This window comes from Sarcophilus harrisii, chromosome 4 (genome assembly GCF_902635505.1).
Source record: "Sarcophilus harrisii chromosome 4, mSarHar1.11, whole genome shotgun sequence".
Taxonomy (NCBI): domain Eukaryota; kingdom Metazoa; phylum Chordata; class Mammalia; order Dasyuromorphia; family Dasyuridae; genus Sarcophilus; species Sarcophilus harrisii.
Window position 1 is genome coordinate 28,298,040 of NC_045429.1, and position 20,922 is coordinate 28,318,961.

The 20,922-nt window shown below is 59.9% G+C and overlaps 3 protein-coding genes across 10 annotated transcripts in view; 2 read left to right on the forward strand and 1 right to left on the reverse strand.

Moving 5' to 3' along the window:
* The window catches only part of EFCAB14 (EF-hand calcium binding domain 14), a 31,059-nt gene extending 25,964 nt beyond the window's left edge, over positions 1 to 5,095 (forward strand). For all 7 annotated transcript variants that reach the window (XM_031969173.1, XM_031969174.1, XM_031969176.1 and 4 more), the window contains 2 exons: positions 85 to 210; positions 2,272 to 5,095. In XM_031969173.1, coding sequence (XP_031825033.1) covers positions 85 to 210; positions 2,272 to 2,465 — 320 coding nt within the window. In that variant the 3' untranslated portion in view covers positions 2,466 to 5,095. The remainder of the gene's footprint in view (positions 1 to 84; positions 211 to 2,271) is intronic.
* A 921-nt stretch (positions 5,096 to 6,016) lies between these two features.
* Positions 6,017 to 7,519, reverse strand: TEX38 (testis expressed 38). Of its 2 annotated transcripts, none has more exons than XM_003767175.4 (2): positions 7,202 to 7,519; positions 6,017 to 6,758 (listed from the first exon to the last, which is right to left on the reverse strand). In XM_003767175.4, the coding sequence occupies exons 1-2, from the start codon at positions 7,236 to 7,238 to the stop codon at positions 6,217 to 6,219; spliced, it is 579 nt and encodes a 192-aa protein (XP_003767223.1). In that variant the 5' UTR covers positions 7,239 to 7,519; the 3' UTR covers positions 6,017 to 6,216. The 2 variants fall into 2 exon arrangements, with proteins under 2 accessions (XP_003767223.1, XP_031825040.1); XM_031969180.1 differs by lacking the exon at positions 7,202 to 7,519 and adding an exon at positions 6,859 to 7,194.
* A 928-nt stretch (positions 7,520 to 8,447) lies between these two features.
* ATPAF1 (ATP synthase mitochondrial F1 complex assembly factor 1) lies at positions 8,448 to 17,438 on the forward strand. Its single transcript, XM_031969181.1, is given in 9 exon segments — positions 8,448 to 8,847; positions 10,399 to 10,507; positions 11,097 to 11,143; positions 11,955 to 12,021; positions 13,538 to 13,588; positions 14,445 to 14,492; positions 14,934 to 15,029; positions 15,488 to 15,595; positions 16,505 to 17,438. Coding segments are annotated over 9 exon segments (1,062 nt in total). The 5' UTR covers positions 8,448 to 8,506; the 3' UTR covers positions 16,700 to 17,438.
* Positions 17,439 to 20,922: the final 3,484 nt, after the last annotated feature.

A 20,922-nucleotide genomic window follows, 5' to 3' on the forward strand; every position in this document is an offset into this window, starting at 1 on the left:
CCCTGCTTGCTGCTGCGCCTCCATGTGCAGGTGACTTCAGAGGGGGCCCTCCATGCTGGTTTAACCCTCCTGTGTGTGTTACAGAGAAAAAGCAGAGTGCTGCTTCAGAGCCAGCGACGTTCCCCAGAATTTCCCCACGATCCCTTGGAAACCAGGTAGAGGCGGCTAAACACCTGAAACCTGTCATCCCAGAAATTTCCAGCCTGGCAGGTGAGTGGGGGTAAGGGCGAGGGCAGAGAGTGTGTGTGGGGCGGCTGAAACTGCCCTTTGCAGTTGGTCAGGGGTCTGTGAAGGGATCTCAGGGGAGCCTTGGAACACTCCTGGCAGAGGACCTGGATTCAGATCCACTTTGGGACTCCCAACCCTGACTCCTTGGAGCTCCTTGGAGCCTCAGAGCTGGCTCAGGGGCCTGTAGGCCGAGGGAACTGCTACCTCTGGAAGCTCTCACTGTGAGTTAAGGAACTTCCTCTAAGGCCTTTAACCCGCTCCTCATTCCCATTCTGCCCGCTGAGGGGCAGCGTGGTTCAGTGGAAAGAGCTTGGCTCGGACATCAGAGCACCCGGGATCAAATTCTGCTGCTGCGGAAGCTTTCGGTGGATGCTGGGCGGCCTCTGAGGCCCCTTCCTCCTCCTCAGGACACTCCAGCCAATCAGTGTCCTTCCCAAACCGTGTTGCCCAGAAGAGGATGCGGTCCTCCAGAGCCCTGCCCAGGACAGCAGAGGAGCTCCTCACCACCACGTGGCTCTTGATACAGCCCAGGATCCCCCGAGCTTCAAAGCTGCCCCATCCTGGTACCTCCCTGAGCTTGTGGCCCACTCTGATCCCCAGGTCCTTTTCAGAACAGCTGCTCTTTAGCTGGACCTCCCTGTCTTCCCCTTGCCTTGGGAGGGACCCAAGTGTGAGACTACAGTTACTCCCATTGCATCAGGCATATAAGTCTTTTGTGTTACCACTTAGCTGGCGGGCAGTTGGCATTTTAAAAGTTTTTTTCCATGCTGGGCTTTGTGCTAAGTGCTAGGTACACCCACAGAAGCAAAAAGCCCCAGTCCCTGCCCCCCCTGGGAACCTCCGGTCTAGGAAAAGACACCACAAAAGAGGCAGGAGTGGGGGCTGGGTGACACAGTGGACGGAGATGATCTCGATCTGTCCCTAGAGATCCAGGAAAGGACTCACCGGTGGGCAAAGGGGGCTGGGCAGCCAGGCCCGGGAGACCTCTCTGTGTACGCAGTGCAGGGGACGGAGCTCAGGAGTGGTCCCGCCCCCGCCCCCCCCGGGGCAGATGTCAAGCCTACAACCGCCAGCCCAGTGGGGAGAGCCTCCTGCTGGGCAGACAGGGATAAAAAGGGGGAACATGCAAGGGGGGTCACCCCAGTTGTTGATGAGTGTGGGTAAGAAGGTCAGCTCTGCGCTGGCCTCATCAGCGTTGGGGATCTAAGGGAGCTGCGGCCTCTGGAAGACGCTCCGTGTCAGGGGACTCGCTCCCTCCAGTGTCCTCCCATTGCTCCCAGTTGTGTCATGTGGGGCCAGCCCACCCAGGGTGCTTGGTCTTTTGGATGGGGCTCCCTGCTCTTGCTGTGCCAGCGGGCAGTGGGCCCGCGCTTCCAGAGAAGGACCCTGGACCCACATCCTCACTTTGCATTGAGATCGGGAGTGAAGTGGGATTCGTTTAAGAATCATTGGGCCCCTTCCCTGACCCTTCTGCCTGCCAGGCTGGAGCAACTGGGGGGGCGGGGCACGAAAAGCTTTACATATATTTGCTTTGACCCCCACAGCAACCCTGTGAGTGAGGTAGGTGTTCTTCCATTTTACACATGAGGGGACTGAGGCAGGTGGATTAGGGGCCTTGCCTAGGGTCCCACTGGCAGCATCTGAGGGGACCCAGCAGCTTTCTTCCTCCCCTTGGGATCAAGGCAGATAGGAAAGCCTCCAGGGGAGGGAGTTAGTCCGAGGGCCCAGAGGGGGAAGAAGGCAGCCATACTGTCCCTGTCACCTCCACCAAACCGTCTCGGCTCCAAACCTTAGCCAGTGACTGACACTGTGAGCCAAGGGGAACGTAGAACCCTGCATCCCCATCCTCGGGGGCCAGTGTGAAGAATTGGGAGCTCTGGTGTCCCCCCACCCCCTTTGGTGAGGCTTTGGCAAGGGGGGGGGCGCCCTGGCCGACAGCCCCCACTTCTCTGCTGTGAAACAGCAGGAGCCATACAGGCCCCCCGCCCCCCCGCAGTTTGCCCAGAAATGAACCAATCATAACTGAGTGCCTTATTTTAACAGATCTCCTGGATTTGTTCCAAAGGACGGGCCAGGGGCCTGAGGGAAAGCTGTCCTACCAGGATCTCTGGAACCTGCTTGGCTCTGCCCTCCCATCTGCCCAGAGCATGGCAGAGTTTGATGTGGACAGAGACGGGACATACTCCTTTCCAGAGCTGAGACTGGCTTTAGGCATTGAGCACATGGAGCAGAACTAGAATTGGGAGCCCAGCCCCGGTCTTCAGCTAGCCATCGCCTGCCGCGTCAGCCCTCCCTCAGCCCAGCAGTCCCCACATCTTGAAAGCTGCATAGCACTCCTCATTTGGAGAGTCTAGATAACGGTTATTTTTTTAAAGAGGAGAACATTTCCTTCTGGAAAGTAACTGCTTTCAGGGCACCCACAGGAACGTCGCTTTTGAAACGCCCGCCAATCCAGAGAGTCCTCCTAACTCCGGTCCCTCTCGAGAGGCAAGACCATGTCTTTAAACTGAACACGGTGTACATAGAGAGAAACCCCTATTTTCTATTTTACATAAATTTGCCTTAAATTAGCTGCACTTTATAGAAACCCAGAAAAATCTTGTCTTTTTCTGTCCGAGAGAGGCCTTTTCCAAGCATTTGTCAGTAATTGACATTGAATGGGGAATTATGTGCACTGGGGAGACGTGAGAAAACGGTTCTGAATCGGCCACTAGTGTCCAGACCCTTCGTGCAGGACCCAGGCGGGAGAGCTGCTGCCTCCCCGGGGTTTTCTCACTAAGCTGTCACCCTGCTCCCATCCCCATCCTGACCAACGGGTCAGAAAAAGGGCCTTGTGGGCCCCTCCAACCTCGTTGGAGGCTCTTCAGGTTGTTGAGCTTAGCTAAAGTGTTTGCAGGAAAGGATGGTGTGAAACCCTGGAGCCCACCTTTTGTGGCTTCTCCTCTTCCTGAGATGTTGCCTTCCCCTCCCTGCCTGCCCCCTCCTCCCGCCAATGGGATGGACACAGACTCATCCCCTCTGGGTGGTCTCTGCCTGGTCATTGGGGCCATTCTGGGGGGCGGGCCACCTCTCATCTGCCGGCGGCCAGTGTCAGAGCCTCCCCCGGGAGGTTTCCATGGGCAACAAAGTGAAAATGAAATGTCAGACGTGCCGGGCCCTTGCATGAGACAAGAGGCCAGAAACCCCCGGAATCTTAGCAAGTGCAATAGCTTTCCTTCTTCCCCCCCAGTGGGGCTGGTGGTAGGTGTTTGGGGCAGTCAGTTCCAGCCGCATCTGCCACGTCCCGAAGCATCTGAGGAGGAAGCATCTGCAGAGTCATCTGTGGGGACAGGGAGACCGGAGAAGTCGTGGGGCAAATGCCTTTATTTAGAGGGTTTGGGTGTTGGCCCCTTGGCAGCCTGGCAGTAAAGCATTGCCCCTGCTTGGGTGGGGGCTGTTCTTTGGCGCGATCCTTAAGTTAGATTCACAAAGCCCCTGTCGAGGCAGGTAAAGGTCGGCTGGGGACAGGCGGGCCAGTGCCCCGGGAATGTGTCCGGTCTGTGCGACGGAGGCTACTCCCTGCATCCCCCTTCCGGCCACATCATTTCCCAGCAGGGGGACGTGATCCGCTGACCACTGTCCTGGCCTTGCCTGTGACCCTCTTTGGTACACCTGTCCCTATGAATACTCTAACAACCAAATAAAATTCTAGCAATAAAACTGACCACTCTTAAGAGCTGTATATATTGTCCAGTGAGGCTTATGTCTACGCCTGTGAGAGTTTTTTTTGGTTTGAATTTTTTTTTTTTTGAAAATTGATTTCCATGAAACAGCTAAGGCTTCAGAGCAGTTCGGAGATCTTGGAGAGCCTTTGGGCTGTTTTAGTTTAAAAGTGCGTTTCTTCTTGAGTTTGGCTCAGGCGCTTACCCAGGAGGAATCCCATTGGCATGGGCTAGGCCAGGGCCAGCCAGGTCGTGAGTCTGTCTTTGCTGGCCAACTCCCAGGGGTCCCAGGGTCGAATCACCTGCCTGACTCCCTGAAGCACAACGCACTGACTGGCGGTGCTGCCTGGGCACCCAAGGCCCGAGTGACCACCTCCTCCAGGCCCAGCAGCATAGGATGGCCCTCAAGGGATGGCTTTCTCTGGCCCCGTGCAGCCAACCCCGCCGGGCTCCCCAGTCATTTTGCCTGCTCTCTGTGGCTCCCGCTCTAACTCCTGGGGCTGTTTCTTGCTTTTGGACCCGGTTGTGGGGACGGGGGTTGGCCAGGGAGCTCCCCAGGTTCTTTCCCAAAACTGGCCGGCAGCTTCCAATCTTCGGAGTGAGGAGAGGTTGGGACGGGGCATCAGAGGGAGGTGTAATGAGACCCTAAGGGAGAGAGGATCCCTTCTTCATTAGTTGTGATTTAGCCCCTCCCAGTCCAGGGTCAGAGCATCTGTGCCTAAGGACTGAATCAGGAGCTGAACTCCCCCATCGCTCCTTTGTCCCTCTTCTCTCCCTCCTAATTTCTGTCTCTTTGTCTATCTCTGAATCTCCCTTTCTCTCCCCCTATTTCTCCATCTCTCTCCCTTTCTCTCTTCTCCCCCTGACCCGTCTCTCTCTGTCTCTCCCACCCTTCACCTTGAGATGCTCCCTTACTCTCCTGTTGGAACTACATTTGGTAGAGCATTAGCCATCTTGTCCTTGGTTATCTACCTTGTCACTGTCTCATCCTGAGGCAACAGGTGGATCTGTCCTGTCCTGGGACCCGATTGGTCCACACCCAGAGAGGGGCTGGATGTCTTCTGCCTGTGGAGTAGCCTGGGTCCCCATCCCTGAGAGAAGCTTTGCACTTTAACATGTAACAAGTTTGAATTTCTCTAAATAAAACATTTCCTCTTTTTTTCTGATTGTGTCTGTGATTGAAGCTTATTGAGGTGGGTTGAGGGGTACAGCAGAGAGGAAAAGGCTTCCTTCTGGGAGATGGGGTTGGGAGGGGGGCGAGATGGGTGGAACAGAAGCACCACGTGAGAAATAAAGTGGGGAAGTGGCCCAGCACCTTGGCAGAGGAGTTTGGGCAGCTTGGGCTGGGAAGGGACAATTAAGGACAATCTGCAGCCAGGCCTGAGAGTGTGGAGAGGTTTCCCAGGGGCTTGGGAGAGAGTCATGGTTCTCACACCTATCTGTCTGTGTGTCTGTCTGTCTCTGTCTCTCTCCTTTTGCTAAGTGGGCAAAATAAGAGTTGCCTCCACTTCCTTCCTTCCCAGTCAGCCACTGGGAAAGAACTTTCCAAGATTTAAGGGTTAAACTTTGTTGTATGATTATTATTGCAGCTGAAGCCTCGAGTGAATCCTCCTCTTCACCCTAAGTTAGTATGTATTGAAAGGATGAGAGAAGCAGGTGATTTGGGTCTGAAGACCCAGGCATTTGGGTCTGTATTTTGGGGTGCTGACCTGCTGAACCTGACTACTTGGGGAAGAAGCCATATTCCCCTGGGGAAAAGTGGTCACAAGTGGTCTCAGTAACAGGATGACTTGGAGAAGCTTGGGCCCGTTGTATCGGGGTACCCTGGGAGCATGAGATTCAGAGCCAGAAGGGAAGTTGGAGATTGCAGAACCAACCCAAGCCCTGGTTCTTTTGACAAGGAAACAGGCCCAGAAGGGAAGGAAGTAGCCGTGGCTGCCCCTCAACCCGAGATGAGGGACGCTGCCTCCCGCATCTGTCATCGCTGTGACTGGGCAAATGACGATTTAGGCGTGGTCCCAGGCTCAGCTCCTTTTGTTTGCCGCGGCCCTCAGCCCACCCTCCATCTCCAAGACCAGCGGGTTGGGTTTGTTTTTAACATTTTATTTTAAAAGTCTAATATCAGACTTGTTTGCCGAAGGTGATTTGGCTGGGGATGGACAACTAAGGCGATTGAGAAGACAGAGGCCACGAACTTTAAGAAAAAAGATCATTGCATGGGTGTGAGTCCAAAGCAGGCCACTGGGCCCCCCGGGGCCCCTGCCCCACACCCCTCCCCATGCCTACATCATAGCTCATAGGCCAGGCCCTTAGGGTTGAAGCAATAGTCCCGATGGGCCAGAGCTGGCAGAGAATGAAACTGGACACTCCTCTGAGGGCAAGCAGCGAAAGGGTAAGAGGCCGAGTGGTTCACCATGGGGGGCACGTTGCCCAGAGAAGGGGCAAAGGCCACCTCCTGAAAGACGGGGTTGTGGGGCGCTGGGGTGGGGTAGCAGACCAAGGGCGGCGCAGAGGCCGGGCACATGAGGAATCTGGCTTGGGGCGCGTCACTCTTTCCTTCCGGGATGCTAGTCAGGGGCTTGGGGACCTCGGGCTGGGGGCTGGCCACTGGAAGGTCCACCTTGACTCCGGTGTTCATGCCGTACTGCCGACGCTTGTTGATCCAGTAGAGGAGGGGGCTGTAGGTGAAGGTGGCCGCCTGCATCACCTCCACCCACTCCTGAGCCTGCTCTTCCCTTCGAACCTTCTTCCTCCAGTGGAGAAAGACCATGCAGCCGCCAGTAGCCACAGAGCACAGCCCCAAGACCCCAAAGTATAGTGGGAGCCAGACTTGGGAAAGGAAATAATAGGGGGCACGTTAACCAGCGCCCGAGATGGAAGCATCCCTCCCACCTGACCACCGCAAGCCCCCCCCCCCACCGAAACTCACAGGGAAGCACAATCCCCACTTGAGGAGAGACTCTGGCCCCCGGCTGCTGCCCCCTCCCTCCCACCCCTCAGATGTCTCCTACTGGGCCCGTGCCAGGGCCCTGCTCTCCTCTGACTGCCGTTTGTCCTCCGTTCTCAGAGAGCGCCCCGACATCAGGGAGGGGCCGTGGCATGCGGGGGAGTCGGACAGGAGTGGGGGAGGGGCCGTGGCATGCGGGGGAGTGGGACAGGAGTGGGGGAGGGCCGCGCAAAGTCGCCAGCCCCCGTTCTCCAGAGCCCTGGCCAGATTGTGGCCCCACCGGAGCCGGCCCTGGAGGCAGCGGGAGGAGACAAGAGGCACCTACCACCAGGGATGCTCAGCCGTTCTCCTCGGGAGTCCATAAGGGCAGAGGCTGGTGGCGCCGGGCAGCCTCAGGAGGCTCTCCTAGGGAAGGCCCTCTGTCCCGCCCTCCTCCAGCAAGGCCAGAACCCCCGCATTATTGCTCCCCAAGGTTGCCAGGTGCCAGAACCCGAACATTCTAGAGGATGGGGCAGCCCTGAGGGCAGGGCCGGGGCAGCCCCCGGAGACATCCATCCGGGGCTCCACGTCCCTCCCCACCCCCTCGAGCAAGGCCCTTCACACCACAGGCCGCTTCCAGGATAAGCGGAGGGACAAGTGAGCTTCCATCCGGGTTTCAGCGGGGCCCGCGCGCGCGCTTCTCCTACGATCACCCAGTCTCCCTCGCCATTTCCTGAAGCTGTGCTCCCCACAGCTGCCATTTCCCCGCGCTGGGGAGTCTGGGAGCGCAGCAGCCTTCCTGGCGCCCCCGCGCTCCATCTTTAAGTGTGGCTGTTTGGTTCCCCGCCTCGGAGCTCCCCGGGAGAGTGGGTCCGGGCAGGGCCAAGCCCCGAACTAAAGTAGAGGCTGGAAGGAGGCCACAAGGGCCCTGAGGAAAACCAACGAGAAACATGGCAGACGAAGCCTCCCGGCTTAGCGGGGCCAGCCAGGGGCTTCCCCGGGCCCCTGAGAAGGCTCCTGGGCCTCGGTTTCCTCGGCTGTGAGAAGGACGCCGCGGGCCTCCGCTTCTGGCCCAGCTTAGAGCGGGCCGCGGGCCGCGGGGACAGGCTTATTCCCTCCCCAGCCCCGCCCCCGTCTCGGACGCAATCCCCCGGGCGGGATCCGTCAGGCCGGGCCCCCGGGGGGGCAGGGACCCCGCTTTGCCCCTCTCTGTATCCCCTGCGTCCTGCGGTGCCCGTCGGCGCTTAATCGATGCGCGCGGATTTAGTCTGCGTTAGAAACAGGCTCCGCTCCCACGAGGCCAGAGGTCAGGGCAGGATCCAAACCCGGGCCCTACACCAGCTGCGGGTCCTCGGACCCCACGGGGCAAACGGCCCGGGGGAGAGCGAGGGCGGGGCGGCATCGCAACGGGAATGGGTTGCCTCGACAGGCAGAGAGCCCCCCCCCCCCCCTTCGTGGAAAGACTCTTCGGGGGCCGGGAGCCGGCCTAGAGCTCTCATTCTACAGGTGTCGCCCCGGTTCGGAGCATCCCCGAAGGCCCCGCCCCTCTCGAGGCTGCGCAGAAGAGGCCCCGCCCGTTAGGCAGGAACGTTGCGACGGCGGAACCTTGGACGCGGGGGCGGGGCGGAAGCAGCGGCGCCAGGGGAGGGGGATGGAAGGGCGCGCGGCGGCGGCGGCGGAAGCGGCGGCGGCGGAAGCAACTGCGGGGGCGGGCGCACAGGTGGAGGACGAGGAGGAAAAAACTATGGCGGCGGCCATGGCTGCCATGGCAGCGGGAGGCGCGGGCCCAGCCGTGCTGCAGGTGGCCGGCCTCTACCGGGGCCTGTGCGCCGTGCGCAGCCGCGCTCTGAGCCCGGGCCTCGGCCTAGGCCTGGTGGGGACCGAGCAGCTGCGGCTTTTCTCCGTGCGCCGGGGCGCCGGGAGCGGCGAGGCCGAGCTCGAGACCAACCCCTACTACGACAAGTACCGGGACAAGATCCAGCAACTGCGCAGGTGCGGAAGGGCGGGGTGGGGCAAGGAGGAGGCGGAGCTTCTCCCGCTAATGAATGAGACCAGAGCCTGTCATTGCGCAGGTGCCGAGGGGCGGGAACGAGGATGCGCCTCCCCCTGACTGCGCAGGTGCCGAGGGGCGGGAACGAGGGGGCGCCTCCCCCTGACTGCGCAGGTGCCGAGGGGCGGGAACGAGGGGGCGCCTCCCCCTGACTGCGCAGGTGCCGAGGGGCGGGAACGAGGGGGCGCCTCCCCCTGACTGCGCAGGTGCCGAGGGGCGGGAACGAGGGGGCGCCTCCCCCTGACTGCGCAGGTGCCGAGGGCAGGAACGAGGATGCGCCTCCCCTGACTGCGCAGGTGCCGAGGGGCGGGAACGAGGGGCCCTCCCTGACTGCGCAGGTGCCGAGGGGCCGGGAACGAGGGGGCGCCTCCTGCTGCCGGTGCCGAGGGCGGGAACGGGGGCGCCTCCCCTGACTGCCGCCAGGTGCCGAGGGGCGGGAACGAGGGCGCCTCCCCTGACTGCGCAGGTGCCGAGGGGCGGGAACGAGGATGCGCCTCCCCCTGACTGCGCAGGTGCCGAGGGGCGGGAACGAGGGGGCGCCTCCCCCTGACTGCGCAGGTGCCGAGGGGCGGGAACGAGGGGGCGCCTCCCCCTGACGGCGCAGGTGCCGAGGGGCGGGAACGAGGGGGCGCCTCCCCCTGACTGCGCAGGTGCCGAGGGGCGGGAACGAGGATGCGCCTCCCCCTGACTGCGCAGGTGCCGAGGGGCGGGAACGAGGGGGCGCGAGCCCCTGCTACTGCGCAGTGGGAACCTAGAGGGGCGAGTTCGAATCCTGACCCGCCGCTGGGATTCCGCCGTCCCGCAGCCTTGGCTCCGGGTCCCCACGTCCCCCGGCCTCCAGGCTCCCCGCACTCACTTCCTGTGCCTTCGGCCGGGCAGAAAACGTGCTGGTCTAGTTTGCCCGTCTGTAAAGGGAGGCTGGATGGCCCCCAATCCTCTAACCCGGGCTCAGAATTCAGCGCCGTAGCCTCACAATGCCAGGCATATAGTAGGTGACTAATAAATGCTGGCTGGCTGGCTTGGGTCGGAATTCTGTGTCCCTGTAGCCTGATGATGCCAAGTATACAGCAGGTGATTAGCAAGTGCTGGCTGGCTGAGGTTGGAGAAGGCAGAGGCTCCCATGGACGGGCACATGCTCGCCTGGCCTGGGTCACAGAGCCCAGTGTTTGGCCCCCACAGGAAGCTTGCCCCAGAGCCCGAACCTCCTGCCCTGGAAGCCAGCTCCGTGCCCCTGGGAAGGGAAGAACGGGGGCTCCCTTACAAACACCAGCCTCCAGAGCGGCCTGCGAGGGCCTGCTACGAGAAGCCCCTTTTACATTTGGGGAAACCGAGGCACAAGGTCACAGCTGGGCAGCGGCTGCGGCCGGATTAGGGTTCTGTCACTGAGCCCCGCCGGCCCTGGGCTGCGCAGTCGGAGGCCTTTTCTCCCCCACCCCTTGCCGGACCCCGCAGGGGGCGAAACAGCCAACCCCGTCCTCCCTCCCCTCCCACAGGTCCGACCCCACGGCCTTCGAGTCCCGCCTGGAGAAGCGGCATGAGCTGCGCAAGCAGCCCGTGGGACACTCCAAGCAAGCCGACTTTATCAAGTGTGTGGAGCAGAAGGCAAGCGAGCTGTGCTGTGGCTGCTGCCCTGTGGCAGGGCCTGGACATGCGGGCACTCCCCCGGGGCTCTGCAGGGTGTGGTGGGGGCTGCATCCCTGGCCCAGCCTCCACTCTCGGCCCTGGAACCGAAGGACTCCAGGCCTCTGCCAGGGTGAGGCGGTCCTTGCCAGGCCAGGCTGTACCACCTTGTGGGCTCCTCCCTCGGCGGCGCGCGTTGCTCCTTGGTCTCCCGGCAGGCTTCTTTGCCCAGTACCCGGGACCCCCAGCATCCCTGCCTCATCCCCTCACCACCCCCTCCCAACTCCCTGCGGTTCTGGCCCAGCCGGGGGAACCAGAGCAGAGTGGGCTCGGGGTTCTGGGGGACATTTATCTCCTGATCCCCAGGCCCCGAGCAGGCTCAGGAAAAGCCGCTGTTGCTCAGGCGGCCGCTTACCAAGGATGATCAGGGAAAGACTCAGAATGGCAGCGCTAAGTGGATGGAGACGTGGCGAGGGGCAGGGGGCTGTGAGGGTTCGCTTGCTCACAGGGAGCTCCCTGACCGCTCCTTTCCTTCCGGTAAAGCCGAGACCAAGTGACTGATTTCTTTCAGTAGGAGGCCCTGGGGAAGCAGTCTTCACAGAGAGGATTCACTAAAGAAGGTAGGTCTGGGGTCCGGGATGGGGGGGGGGGGGCTCCTTCCTTCCCCACCCAGAGGATCGACGTCCCCGTCTCAGTGGGTTCCCCTCCCCCCCGGGGGCAGATCCCGTCAGTCAGACGCCTCCCTGACACTCCGTCTCCCGGAGCAGCTCCCATTGGTCCTGGGAGGAGGGGAGAGCAGAACCCGAGGGTGCAGAGGGCTGGAGTCACTTGGGGGTCACTTGGCTACTCCCAGACCCCGGGGCCAGAAGGGAAAAAGAAGAGCAGCCGAAGTTCCTTCTGAGGAAATGGAGGCCAGAGGTCCCCTCGGCACCTCGGCACCTTGTCTATAAAACGATGAAGGGTCGCGAACCTGGGGTTCGTGGGAGTGTGGACGCATCTCAGGGCGTCTGTGAGCCCCTCGGCTGTCACTTCATTCGGACCAATGTTCAGCATTCACTTCCTCTGATTCTTTTACGCATCCGTCAGAGGGGATCCGGGGGCATCCCCAGAGGGGTCCCCCAGCCTCCATGTCCCGCCCAGCGCTGCAGGTCCGTAGCTGGGAGCCCGGACTTTCTCCAGCCCCCCTTGTACCTCACTCCCAGCCCCTCCCCAGGCAAGACTGAGCCCCAAAGCCTCGGTGACAGGCCTGGCAGGAGCCCTCCCGGCCTCCTGGTTACCTGGGCCTCGGCAGGGGCCTTCCCTGGGCCGGGACAGGATTCTGAGCTTCCCCCGGGGATGGCTCTGGGAAAGGAGTGGCCCTTCCTTCCCAACCAGAATCTGGAGCTGGGGGAGGGGGGGTCCTTCCTCTTGACCACCCTCGTTTCCCATTTCAGACGCTCAGCTCATTCTTCAACCTCGAGATGGTGAAAGATAAAACTGGAGAAGAAATCCGGCAGGTAGCGCATCTCCCCTCCCCCCCCCCTGGGGGCACCCCCAGCCCCGCCGGGGGGGGCGGGGGGGGGGGGGGGGGGGGGCCCCGGGGGGCCCCCCGGGGGGGGGGGGGGGAAGAATCCCTGGTCTTGCGATGTCTGCCCCCCACCAGCTAATCCCACAGCCTGTCTTTGGGGTTTCTTCTCCCTTCTCAGCTTCAGGGCAGGATCCCTGCCCACCCCCAGCCGCCACGTTCCAGCTGCAGGCCCAGGCAGCCTTGCAGAAGCCCCTCTCCCAGTCTGTCCCGGGCCTGCTCCGGCACTGCTCAGCTTATTGGGGACCTGGAATACTGTGGAACTGGGGGGGGAGGACCCCGGGCCTGGGCTCAGCTGCCCCTCAGACACTGACTGGCCGCGCCACCCGGGCAGGTCACTTCTCTCTGTCTTAGTAACACAAACTCCTGCCTGCCGGCCTCAGGGGGGCCAGCGATGATGTCCGAGAAGTATCTGCATGCTTTAAAATGGTGTACAGAGGCTAGCTAGGAGGAGGAGGAGAAGTACTGAGGAGGAGGAGTGCTAGGAGGAGGAGTACCAGGAGGAGGAGCAGCAGTACTAGGAGGAGGAGGAGCAGTACCAGGAGAAGGAGGAGCAGTACTAGGAGGAGGAGCAGTACTAGGAGAAGGAGGAGGAGGAGTGCTAAGAGGAGGAGTACTAGGGAGGAGGAGAAGCAGTACTAGGAGGAGGAGGAGCACTACCAGGAGAAGGAGGAGAAGCAGTACTGGGAGGAAGAGGAGGACATTACTAGGAAGAGGAGGAGGAGGAATACTAGGAGGAGGAGCAGTACCAGTAGGAGGAGGAAGAGTTCTAGGAGGAAGAGGAGGAGGAGGAGCAGTAGTAACGACCAGAGTCTTTGATCTGGCATTCAGAGCCCTCCCAGCCTGGCCTCCACCTCAGCCTCAGCGGCCACTGCTGCCTTGTTCATGCTCTGTGTCCAGCAAAGCTGGGTCTCAGAAATGGGGGTCACGAAGCTGTAACAAGGATCCTGCAAGTACAGGTGACTTAGAAGGTTCCATGTTAACATGCTTCCTTTTGTTAGACTTGCTTGGGAAAGATTTAAGTAAAAAAGGGAGAGTGTCGCACGGAGGCCAGACCCAAGCCGGGGCCTGGACAGTTCCCATCAAGGAGAGAGTCCTGTTCTCCCTCAGACCTTTGCCCTTTTGAGAGGAGACTGCCCTGGGGGCCCAGCAGCCCTCCCCAGCTGCTGCTGATGCCATCCTTGGGAGCGGGTTCTAGAGCTCTGAGTGCCGGGGGGGGCGGGTGCCAGTAGCGAGCCTCTGCCCTGGGGAGCGAAGCCCTGCTTGGAACGTCCCCTCTTGGGGACCAGCTTGTCGCCCCTTCTTCCCTCAGGCCCAAGGGCTTTGCTCATCATGAGCTGTAACTGTGCTGACCCGGGAGCATCGGTGGTGAGTCTGACTCGGGGGCCTCCCCTGGCAAGGACTCGGGGGCCCCTGTGACTCCTCCGGCCTTTCTCCTCTCTCCCCAGATTTGGCAGCAGTATTTCGCTACAAAAGATACCATCTACGCCGTGATCCCAGTAAGTAGCTCGGGAGGAAGAAGGAAGGGGCTGTGGGACGTCTGGCCCTGAGCTCCCACGCCCGGACCCATCCCTCAGGGGGCTTCCCGCTCCTGCTGAGCTGAGCGCCCCTTCGCTCGGCCGGGCCCTCATGCCCTTCCTCCTTCCCCAGCTCAGAGACCTCTCCGTGTGTCAGGGGCCAAGGTTGCCTCGGCTTCCCGGTGTCCTGTTGGTTTGCTCTCTGACATGCTGGAGCCGGGAGGTCATGGGCTCTTGGGGTGCTGGGGGAGGTAAAGGGGCTTCAGGCCGGACTTGCCAGTGACTTCTGGGAGGGGGAGCCCAGGGGCTGGCCCAGCTGGAATGTTGGGGGACCCCCTTTGATACTGAGGGAGGCCGTTCCCAGGCGGGGCTCGGAGAGGTGTCCAGGTGCAGTGTGTGAGGGTCTGGGCTTCTCAGGGGGTCCAGGGCCAGGAGGCAGACGCCCAGCCAGGCCTCCCCCGGGGCTCGACATCAGTTCTAAGTACCATGTTTGGGGAGGCCTTGGGAGGGCAGCAGGCTGATGGAAGCTTGTACCCTCCCCAAGAACCCGGGGGGAGCGTGGGCTCCGTCTCCTGGTGTCGGGGGGCCGGCAGCCTTGGCCCCGGGGGAGGGGGTCTCACTTGGAGGAGGGCGAGGTGGTGGATGCAGGCAGGGCCGCAGTGCGGGATGGGCCGGAGCCTCCGGGGGCCCCCGACACCCATCGGGTGCCTGCTCTGTCCCGGCTCCTCTGGTCTTGGCAGCCGCTTCCCGGGGATGGTGCGAGTTGCAGGGGTGACTTTGGGGAGGAGGGCGCGGTTTTCCCTTGGACAGTCAGGGTTTCCTTGTTTCCCACCTGCAGGCAGAGAAGTTCGACTTGATCTGGAGCCGAGCCCAGAAGTGTCCCTCAGTAAGCACATCTCTCTGCCTGGGGGGGGGGGGGGGGCTGGGGGGGGGGGGGGGGTCGGCCAGAGGGACCAATCCCCCAGAAGGGGCAAAGCCTTTCCCCAAGGCAGGGACCTTTTCCTTGGCCCCCAAGAGCCCAGAGAGCCAGCTCTGAGACCCGCAGACCCGGGTCCGCCTCTGGGGGCCAGTCGGCAAATATCGAGTACCTGGCACGTGCCCGACACTGCGCCGGTGCCAGGGATAAAAGGAAGGCAAGAGTCGGGCCCTGCCCCCAGGGGGCGCCCATTCATCGGGCAAGAAAGCAAAGCCCCGTGTGCCCATGAGCTGGAGACGAGATGAACTCCCCGCAGGAGGCACCAGCACTAGGAGGCGTTAGGAGGGAAAGGGCAGAGGCCCTCGGGGGAGGCCGCTGCCCGCCGGCTCAGCCCTGTGCTCCCTCCTGCAGTTCCTGTGTGCGCTGCCCAGGAGGGAAGGTTACGAGTTCTTTGTGGGACAATGGTCAGGGTCCGAGCTCCACTTCACTGCCCTGATAAACATCCAGGTAGGTGAGCACCAGGGCGGGGCTCCCAGCCATGGGGGGGGGGGGGGGGGGGGGGGGGGGGGGGGGGGAGGGAGAGGGGGCTTCATGGGGAGGGAGGGGGGTCAGTGGCTGGGGTGTCTGCCCCTGAAGGCGGGGCTCTTCTCAGAAACAGGCAGGGGGGCCCCAGAGCGGAGCCTCTGAAATGCCCGCATCCTCCTCCTCCAGGGGTCCTCCCTGACCCTCTGCCTCGGAGTGCTCACGGGCTTGGACAGAGAGCGCTTGTGGGGGTCGTGCATCAGCGACCGCAGGTCTGCGTTGCCCGTTTGTGGCTCCTTGCCACAAGGGCTTCCTGCACCCCCCCCCACTTCGGGCACATGCGGCTGGCACGGAGCGGGCGCTCCAAGGGCCGTTCCCGGGGTTCGGGCAGCCTTTGGGGGTGTCCCACACCCTGGGCCTGGATGGTGCCGTTCTTGTTACAGACTCGGGGGGAGGCGGCGTCGAGCCAGCTCGTCTTGTACCACTTCCCTGAGCTCAAGGAGGAGAAGGGCATCGTGCTCATGACGGCAGAGATGGACTCCACTTTCCTGGTGAGCAGCCGCTGGGCCGGCCCTGACTGAGCGCGGGGGCTGCGGTTCCGCCCAGGGCCCTGCGACCCCCAGGCAGCCTCCCCCCACACCTCGCTGCCTCTCGGGAGGAGCTGCCAGGACCTCCTCTGTGCCCACAGACTGAGGCCGGCGTTAAATGAGCAGCCTCGGGTCTGCCTCGTCTCCGAGGCCACCCCCATTGTGCGGCGCTGGGTCTTTGTTCGGGGCACATCGGTGGGGGGCCCATAGGGGACATGGAGCCTCCTACCACAGGCTGCCCCGAGGGTCCCCAGGGGGTTTGACTGTAGCCATGTGAGGGGGCGGGGCTCTGCCCCAAGAGCATGCGGGGGAGGGGGGGCCGGGGTGCGGCGGTGGCCGCCCCCCACGCAGCGCAGAAGGGTCGCGGACATATCAGACTTGCCCAAAGTCACACGGGCAACTGACAGAGGCAGAACTTGAACCCAGGACCTCCGGCTCCCGACCTGTCACTCACTCCACCACATCCCAGGAGACGAGCGTTTTAAAACAAGACCAGCAGGAAGGGCGAGGGCCCTATGGATGAGCTCGTGGTTAACACTGGGAGCCTGGGCCTGTGGGCTGGCGTGGGGGTGGGGCAGGGGAGGAGGGGGCTTCTCTGGGGGCCAGGCCCCGAGCAGCCGCCCGTCACCTCCTCTGGCCGCCTGCCGGGATCGCTTCTCCCCCCTCTGGCCGTGCGCTTTGTCTCTGTCGTGCAGCGTTTGGGGGAGAAGCGGGTTGGTTCTCCTCTCGGGCCTCCCCCCTCCCAGGCCCTGTTTGCCCTGGCTGCCGCCTCCTCCTTGTGGCCCTCCCAGGCCCGGGGAGTCCCGGAGGGCCCCCTGAGGCCAGAGCTGCGGCCAGAGAGGGAGGCCTTAACCCCGCGTCCTTCCCTTTCAGAAAATCCCTGAAGCGCAGTGCATCGCCAACCAGGTGCAGCTCTTCTACGCCACTGACCGCCAGGAGACCTACGGCCTCGTAGAGACCTTTAACCTCCGACCCAACGAGTTCAAATACATGTCCGTTATCGCAGAACTGGAGCAGAGCGGGCTTGCAGCTGAGCTGAGGCCCTCGCGAGGACCGGACACGGCCTAGAGCTGAGGCCATTGTACTGAGGGTGGTGGTCGCGGACAGGGGCCCGAGGACATTGTGCTTCGTACACACACTCATACACTCACACACACACACACACACACACACACACTCACTCACCCAGGCGCTGAATTCCCTCAGTGTGTTCCCCAGGTGGGGAGGGGGATCCCAGAGTTGGCCCAGCTGCTTGGCCTGGAGGCCTTGGGCTGTCCTTGGGAAGCAGCTGGAAGCCGGCTCAGTGACCCCAGAGGACCCTTGGCTTAACATCCCTCTCCCAGAACGGGCCGCGGTTGCATGCCGGCGTTGGCTCTGCAGTCCCTCCAGGCTGGTCGTCCCTGTATGGTCGAAGGAGAGAGGGCCTCCCTGCGGCCGTGCCCGGGGCCCTCCCTGTGGCACGTTCATGCAGGCCGGGGCGGACACCTTTCATCCACAAGGGTCTGCATGACTTAGCTGGCACTGTGTGGGCTTGGCCGGGCGCCCTCTTGTGACCTCCAGGGCTGGCACTTGGTGGAGACAGCAAGCAGCGGCCCCTGGGCACGCCCCTCCCCCACCGAGGAAACCCTGGCGGGCCTCCCTCTGCTCCCCCGCCCTGTAGAAGTAGTCTTTCTGTGCGGCCCGGGGGCACCGTAATATCCCGGGGGCTCCCGGCCCCGCTCTCAGGATGATGTCCACCAGCTTGGGGCCCATCACGTGACAGTGGGCGCCATCCTGGGCAAGCAATAAAACCACTTCTGGCTCTCCAGCTCGCCTCCACTGTGGTCTCCCGGCTGGGTGGGCCCCAACCACCGGCTGAAGGGTCCGAGAAGTCACCAGAGCAGCAGGGGGCCTTGAAAGCTGGGGACACGTCCCTGCTGTGCTTGAAGGGCAGCCGGGATAGCCAGGGGACAGGAAGCCTTGTGAGGATCACAGGGACCGAGCACCTTGAGCTTGGGGAAGCTCCGGGAGCCGGGGGGTTCTGAGCGGCCCAAGTAGTAATGGGGACCGGGTCCCGGGGGCCTTCTGGGGCCCTGAGCACAATCCGGTTATTAGTGTCGCGCCTTTCAATAACTAGAGCTTTAGCGCTTGCTGAGAAACGAGGTGCGGCCCCCCCGGAGGTCTAAGCCGCTATCCTCCACAGTTCAGAGAACGGGGCAATGAGGGACTTGCCCAGGCTACAGCTAGGAAGTGTCTGAGGGTCCGGGACTGGGATGTCTCACTGGCAACCTGCTTCCCGAGGGCTGCCCCCAGCTTAGTTCTCCTCAGCCGAGGAAAGACTCCCCAACAGTCGGGGTGATCTCCAGGGGAGGGTGACCGCCGTTGGCAGCAGCAACCGGGGATGTTCTCGGGCTGGGCTGGTACCTCCGGGGTTCTTCCTCTTGGCAGGGATCGGCCCTCTCTCGAGCTCAGGTCCCCTCCGGGTCCCTGGAGGAGGAAGAACACACTGGCAGGAGTCTTGGGCCGGTGGCACCGAGTTTGTTAAAGGGCCCTGGGGGAATGGCTGGGGCCAGGGTTCTCCCATGATCCTCACAGCAGCCCAAGGGAAGAGGCTGGAGCCTTACTTTAGAGATGAGGAAATGCAAGCCAAACGCAGCCTTCCCAAGCTCCCGGGCCAGTGAGCCACTGGAGATTTAGGGGATGAGGGATGCTGGACAGGGGGCTCTCGGTCAGGTGAAGGAAAGTGACCGCCCATGGCGGGAGGTGCAGCCCCTCGCGTGCAGTGGGTGAAGGGCCAAGAAATCCGTAATAGCAGAACGGACTTTGGGCCATCACAGAAGTATTTGTAAGGGGGCCCGAGTGGCCCAAGGATGTTCCTGGCCACGAGCTAAGACAGTTGTCCGAAAATACAATGGGCTGCCTCGGGAAGGAGCGCGCTCCCCATCCGGGGACGGAGGAGGAGAAGCAGCTGTTCCAGATGCAAGTGTTCCTGTCCGGAGCCCAGCACACACCTCGCACGGCTTCAGCCTGGGCAACGGCCTGGAGAAGAGAGAGTGACTGTCAGGGTCAGGACCAGGCCCGGACCAGAAGCCAGCCCTCCTGCCTTGGTGCAGGTAACTCGGGCCAGCATGTAACCCGTCGCCCTTAATTTCCCTTTTTGGTAGACTCTGACCTTCACTTGGATGGAGCCTATCGCAAACTCCCAGATGAGAGCCTGAGTGCTGAGCACTGTAATACTTAACATTTATATAACATGTTAAAATTTGCAAGACTTTTTATATGCATTTTATCCTATGACAATCCTGGGGGGTAGGTGCCATTACCACAATTTTACAGATGAGGAAACTGAGGTAAACAGTTAAGTAGCTGGCCCAGGACATTTTCTGGTAACTCATTTTAATTTAATTTTAATTTTATCAGTGTCTTTTACTTTAGAATCACACTCTTCTCCCCTAACAGCAAGCAACAAAGCTGGAAAATGAAAAATAGTTCAAGGGAAGAAAAAATCTTTGCATCAGATATTGTGACAAAAGTTTGCTTTCCATAATACGTGGACGACTAACAAATCCAAATGCCATTTCCTACTGGATAAGTAATCAAAGGATGGATAATTATCCAAAGAAGAATGGAAAACTCAACCATATGAAATGATTCTCCACATTATTAAGAGAAATTTTTTTAAAAATCCAATCCTGCATCTTTGAGAAAGATGCAAAAGATGGGGATGTTATTTGAGGAAAAAGCATACTAATGCATCGTGGGTAGAACTGAATTGACATAACCATTCTGGAGACTTTTTTGGAATTATGCAGATAAAGTCATTAAAACATCCTCACTTTGACTCATAAATTCCTCCAATTACTCCAAGGAGACTATTGACAAAAACGAAGCCTCCCTATACACCATTTATCACAGCACTTTTGATGGTATGTCCAAAATATGGGAAACAAAGTTGGTGCCCCTCAGTCGGGGAATTTCTGAGCAGATTGTGGTACCTAAATGAAGTGGAATCTTCTGCATATGGTGAATACAAAGAAACAAGAAGACTTAGCTGAACCTATGCAAAGTGGAAAGAGCAACCATGGAAGTTCACCCCCCTTATGGACTGCTTAAACAGGAAACACTCTCCTCCCCTACAATCCCCTTCTCTTATTATAAGGAAAATGCCTCGGGTGGCCATGTATTCCTCCTCTGAATTCCACTCCTCACTCTCTAGGCTTTCTCTAACATAGCCCCAAATAGGCACTTTCCCACCTGCCTTTTCAACTTTATTTGGGGGATTAGAGAACAGAGTGAGTAATTGTTTAAAAAAAAGAAAGAAAGAAAGAAAGAAATTAAAAAGAATCAAAACAACATTAAAAAGAACAGGAAAGAATGGGAAAAGGCTTGAAAGGAAATACAAACATGTTTAATGTTCAATTAATTTTTAAAATTCCATTTAATTTCTTCAATTATCAAACATGTTTCTACCTCCTTCCCAATGCCCCCTGCCACACCCTCCAAAAGAGCCCTGTACCAAATAAACATAGACCAGCAAAACAAATCTCCATCTAGATCATATCCACAAATACATGTCCCCCTTTGCATTTTACTCCATCTTTCTGTCAAGAAATCTTTCATCTTGGGTCTGCTGGAATCATGGTTGGTTTTTTAGTTAATCAGCTTAAGTCTTTCAAAGTGACTTTTTTTTTTTTTTTTTTTACAATGTTGTTCTGGTTCTGTTCACTTTCCTGCCTCAGTTCCCACAAAATCTTCCCAGATTTCTCTAAAATCATTTCCCCAAGGGGACAGCTAGGTGGTGCAGTAGTTAGAGCATCGGTAGTGGGGGGCAGGAGGATCTGAGTTCAAATTTGACCTGAGACACTTGCTGTGTAACCCTCTATAAGTCACTCAACAAAAACAAACAAAACCGTATTTCTCTCCTTATCTCTTACGATACAATAGTTCTCTGTTACGTTCACATGCCGTAATGTGGTCAGCCAGTATACATTGTTTTGCTGTATTTGAGAAAATACACTTTGTTCATTGTAGAGATGAGGAGAAAAGAATGACGGGGTAGGGGCTGGGTTTAAATGACAAGTCACATCCCAATCACGACCCCCTCTGCGCCCCAGTTTCCTAAGTGAGATGACCACTGATTCTGGATCCTCTGATGGAATGATCTTGGTCCCAAAGCCAAGGACTTTCCCACTGATCGAGGAATCACTGACATCCCAGCCCAGTGACATCAGGGCGAAAAGTCGGGAGCGGGCTGCATGTGCAGGGAGCCTTTGTCCTGGGGGGAGGGGGGGGTCCCCTCCGCCTGGGCTCCT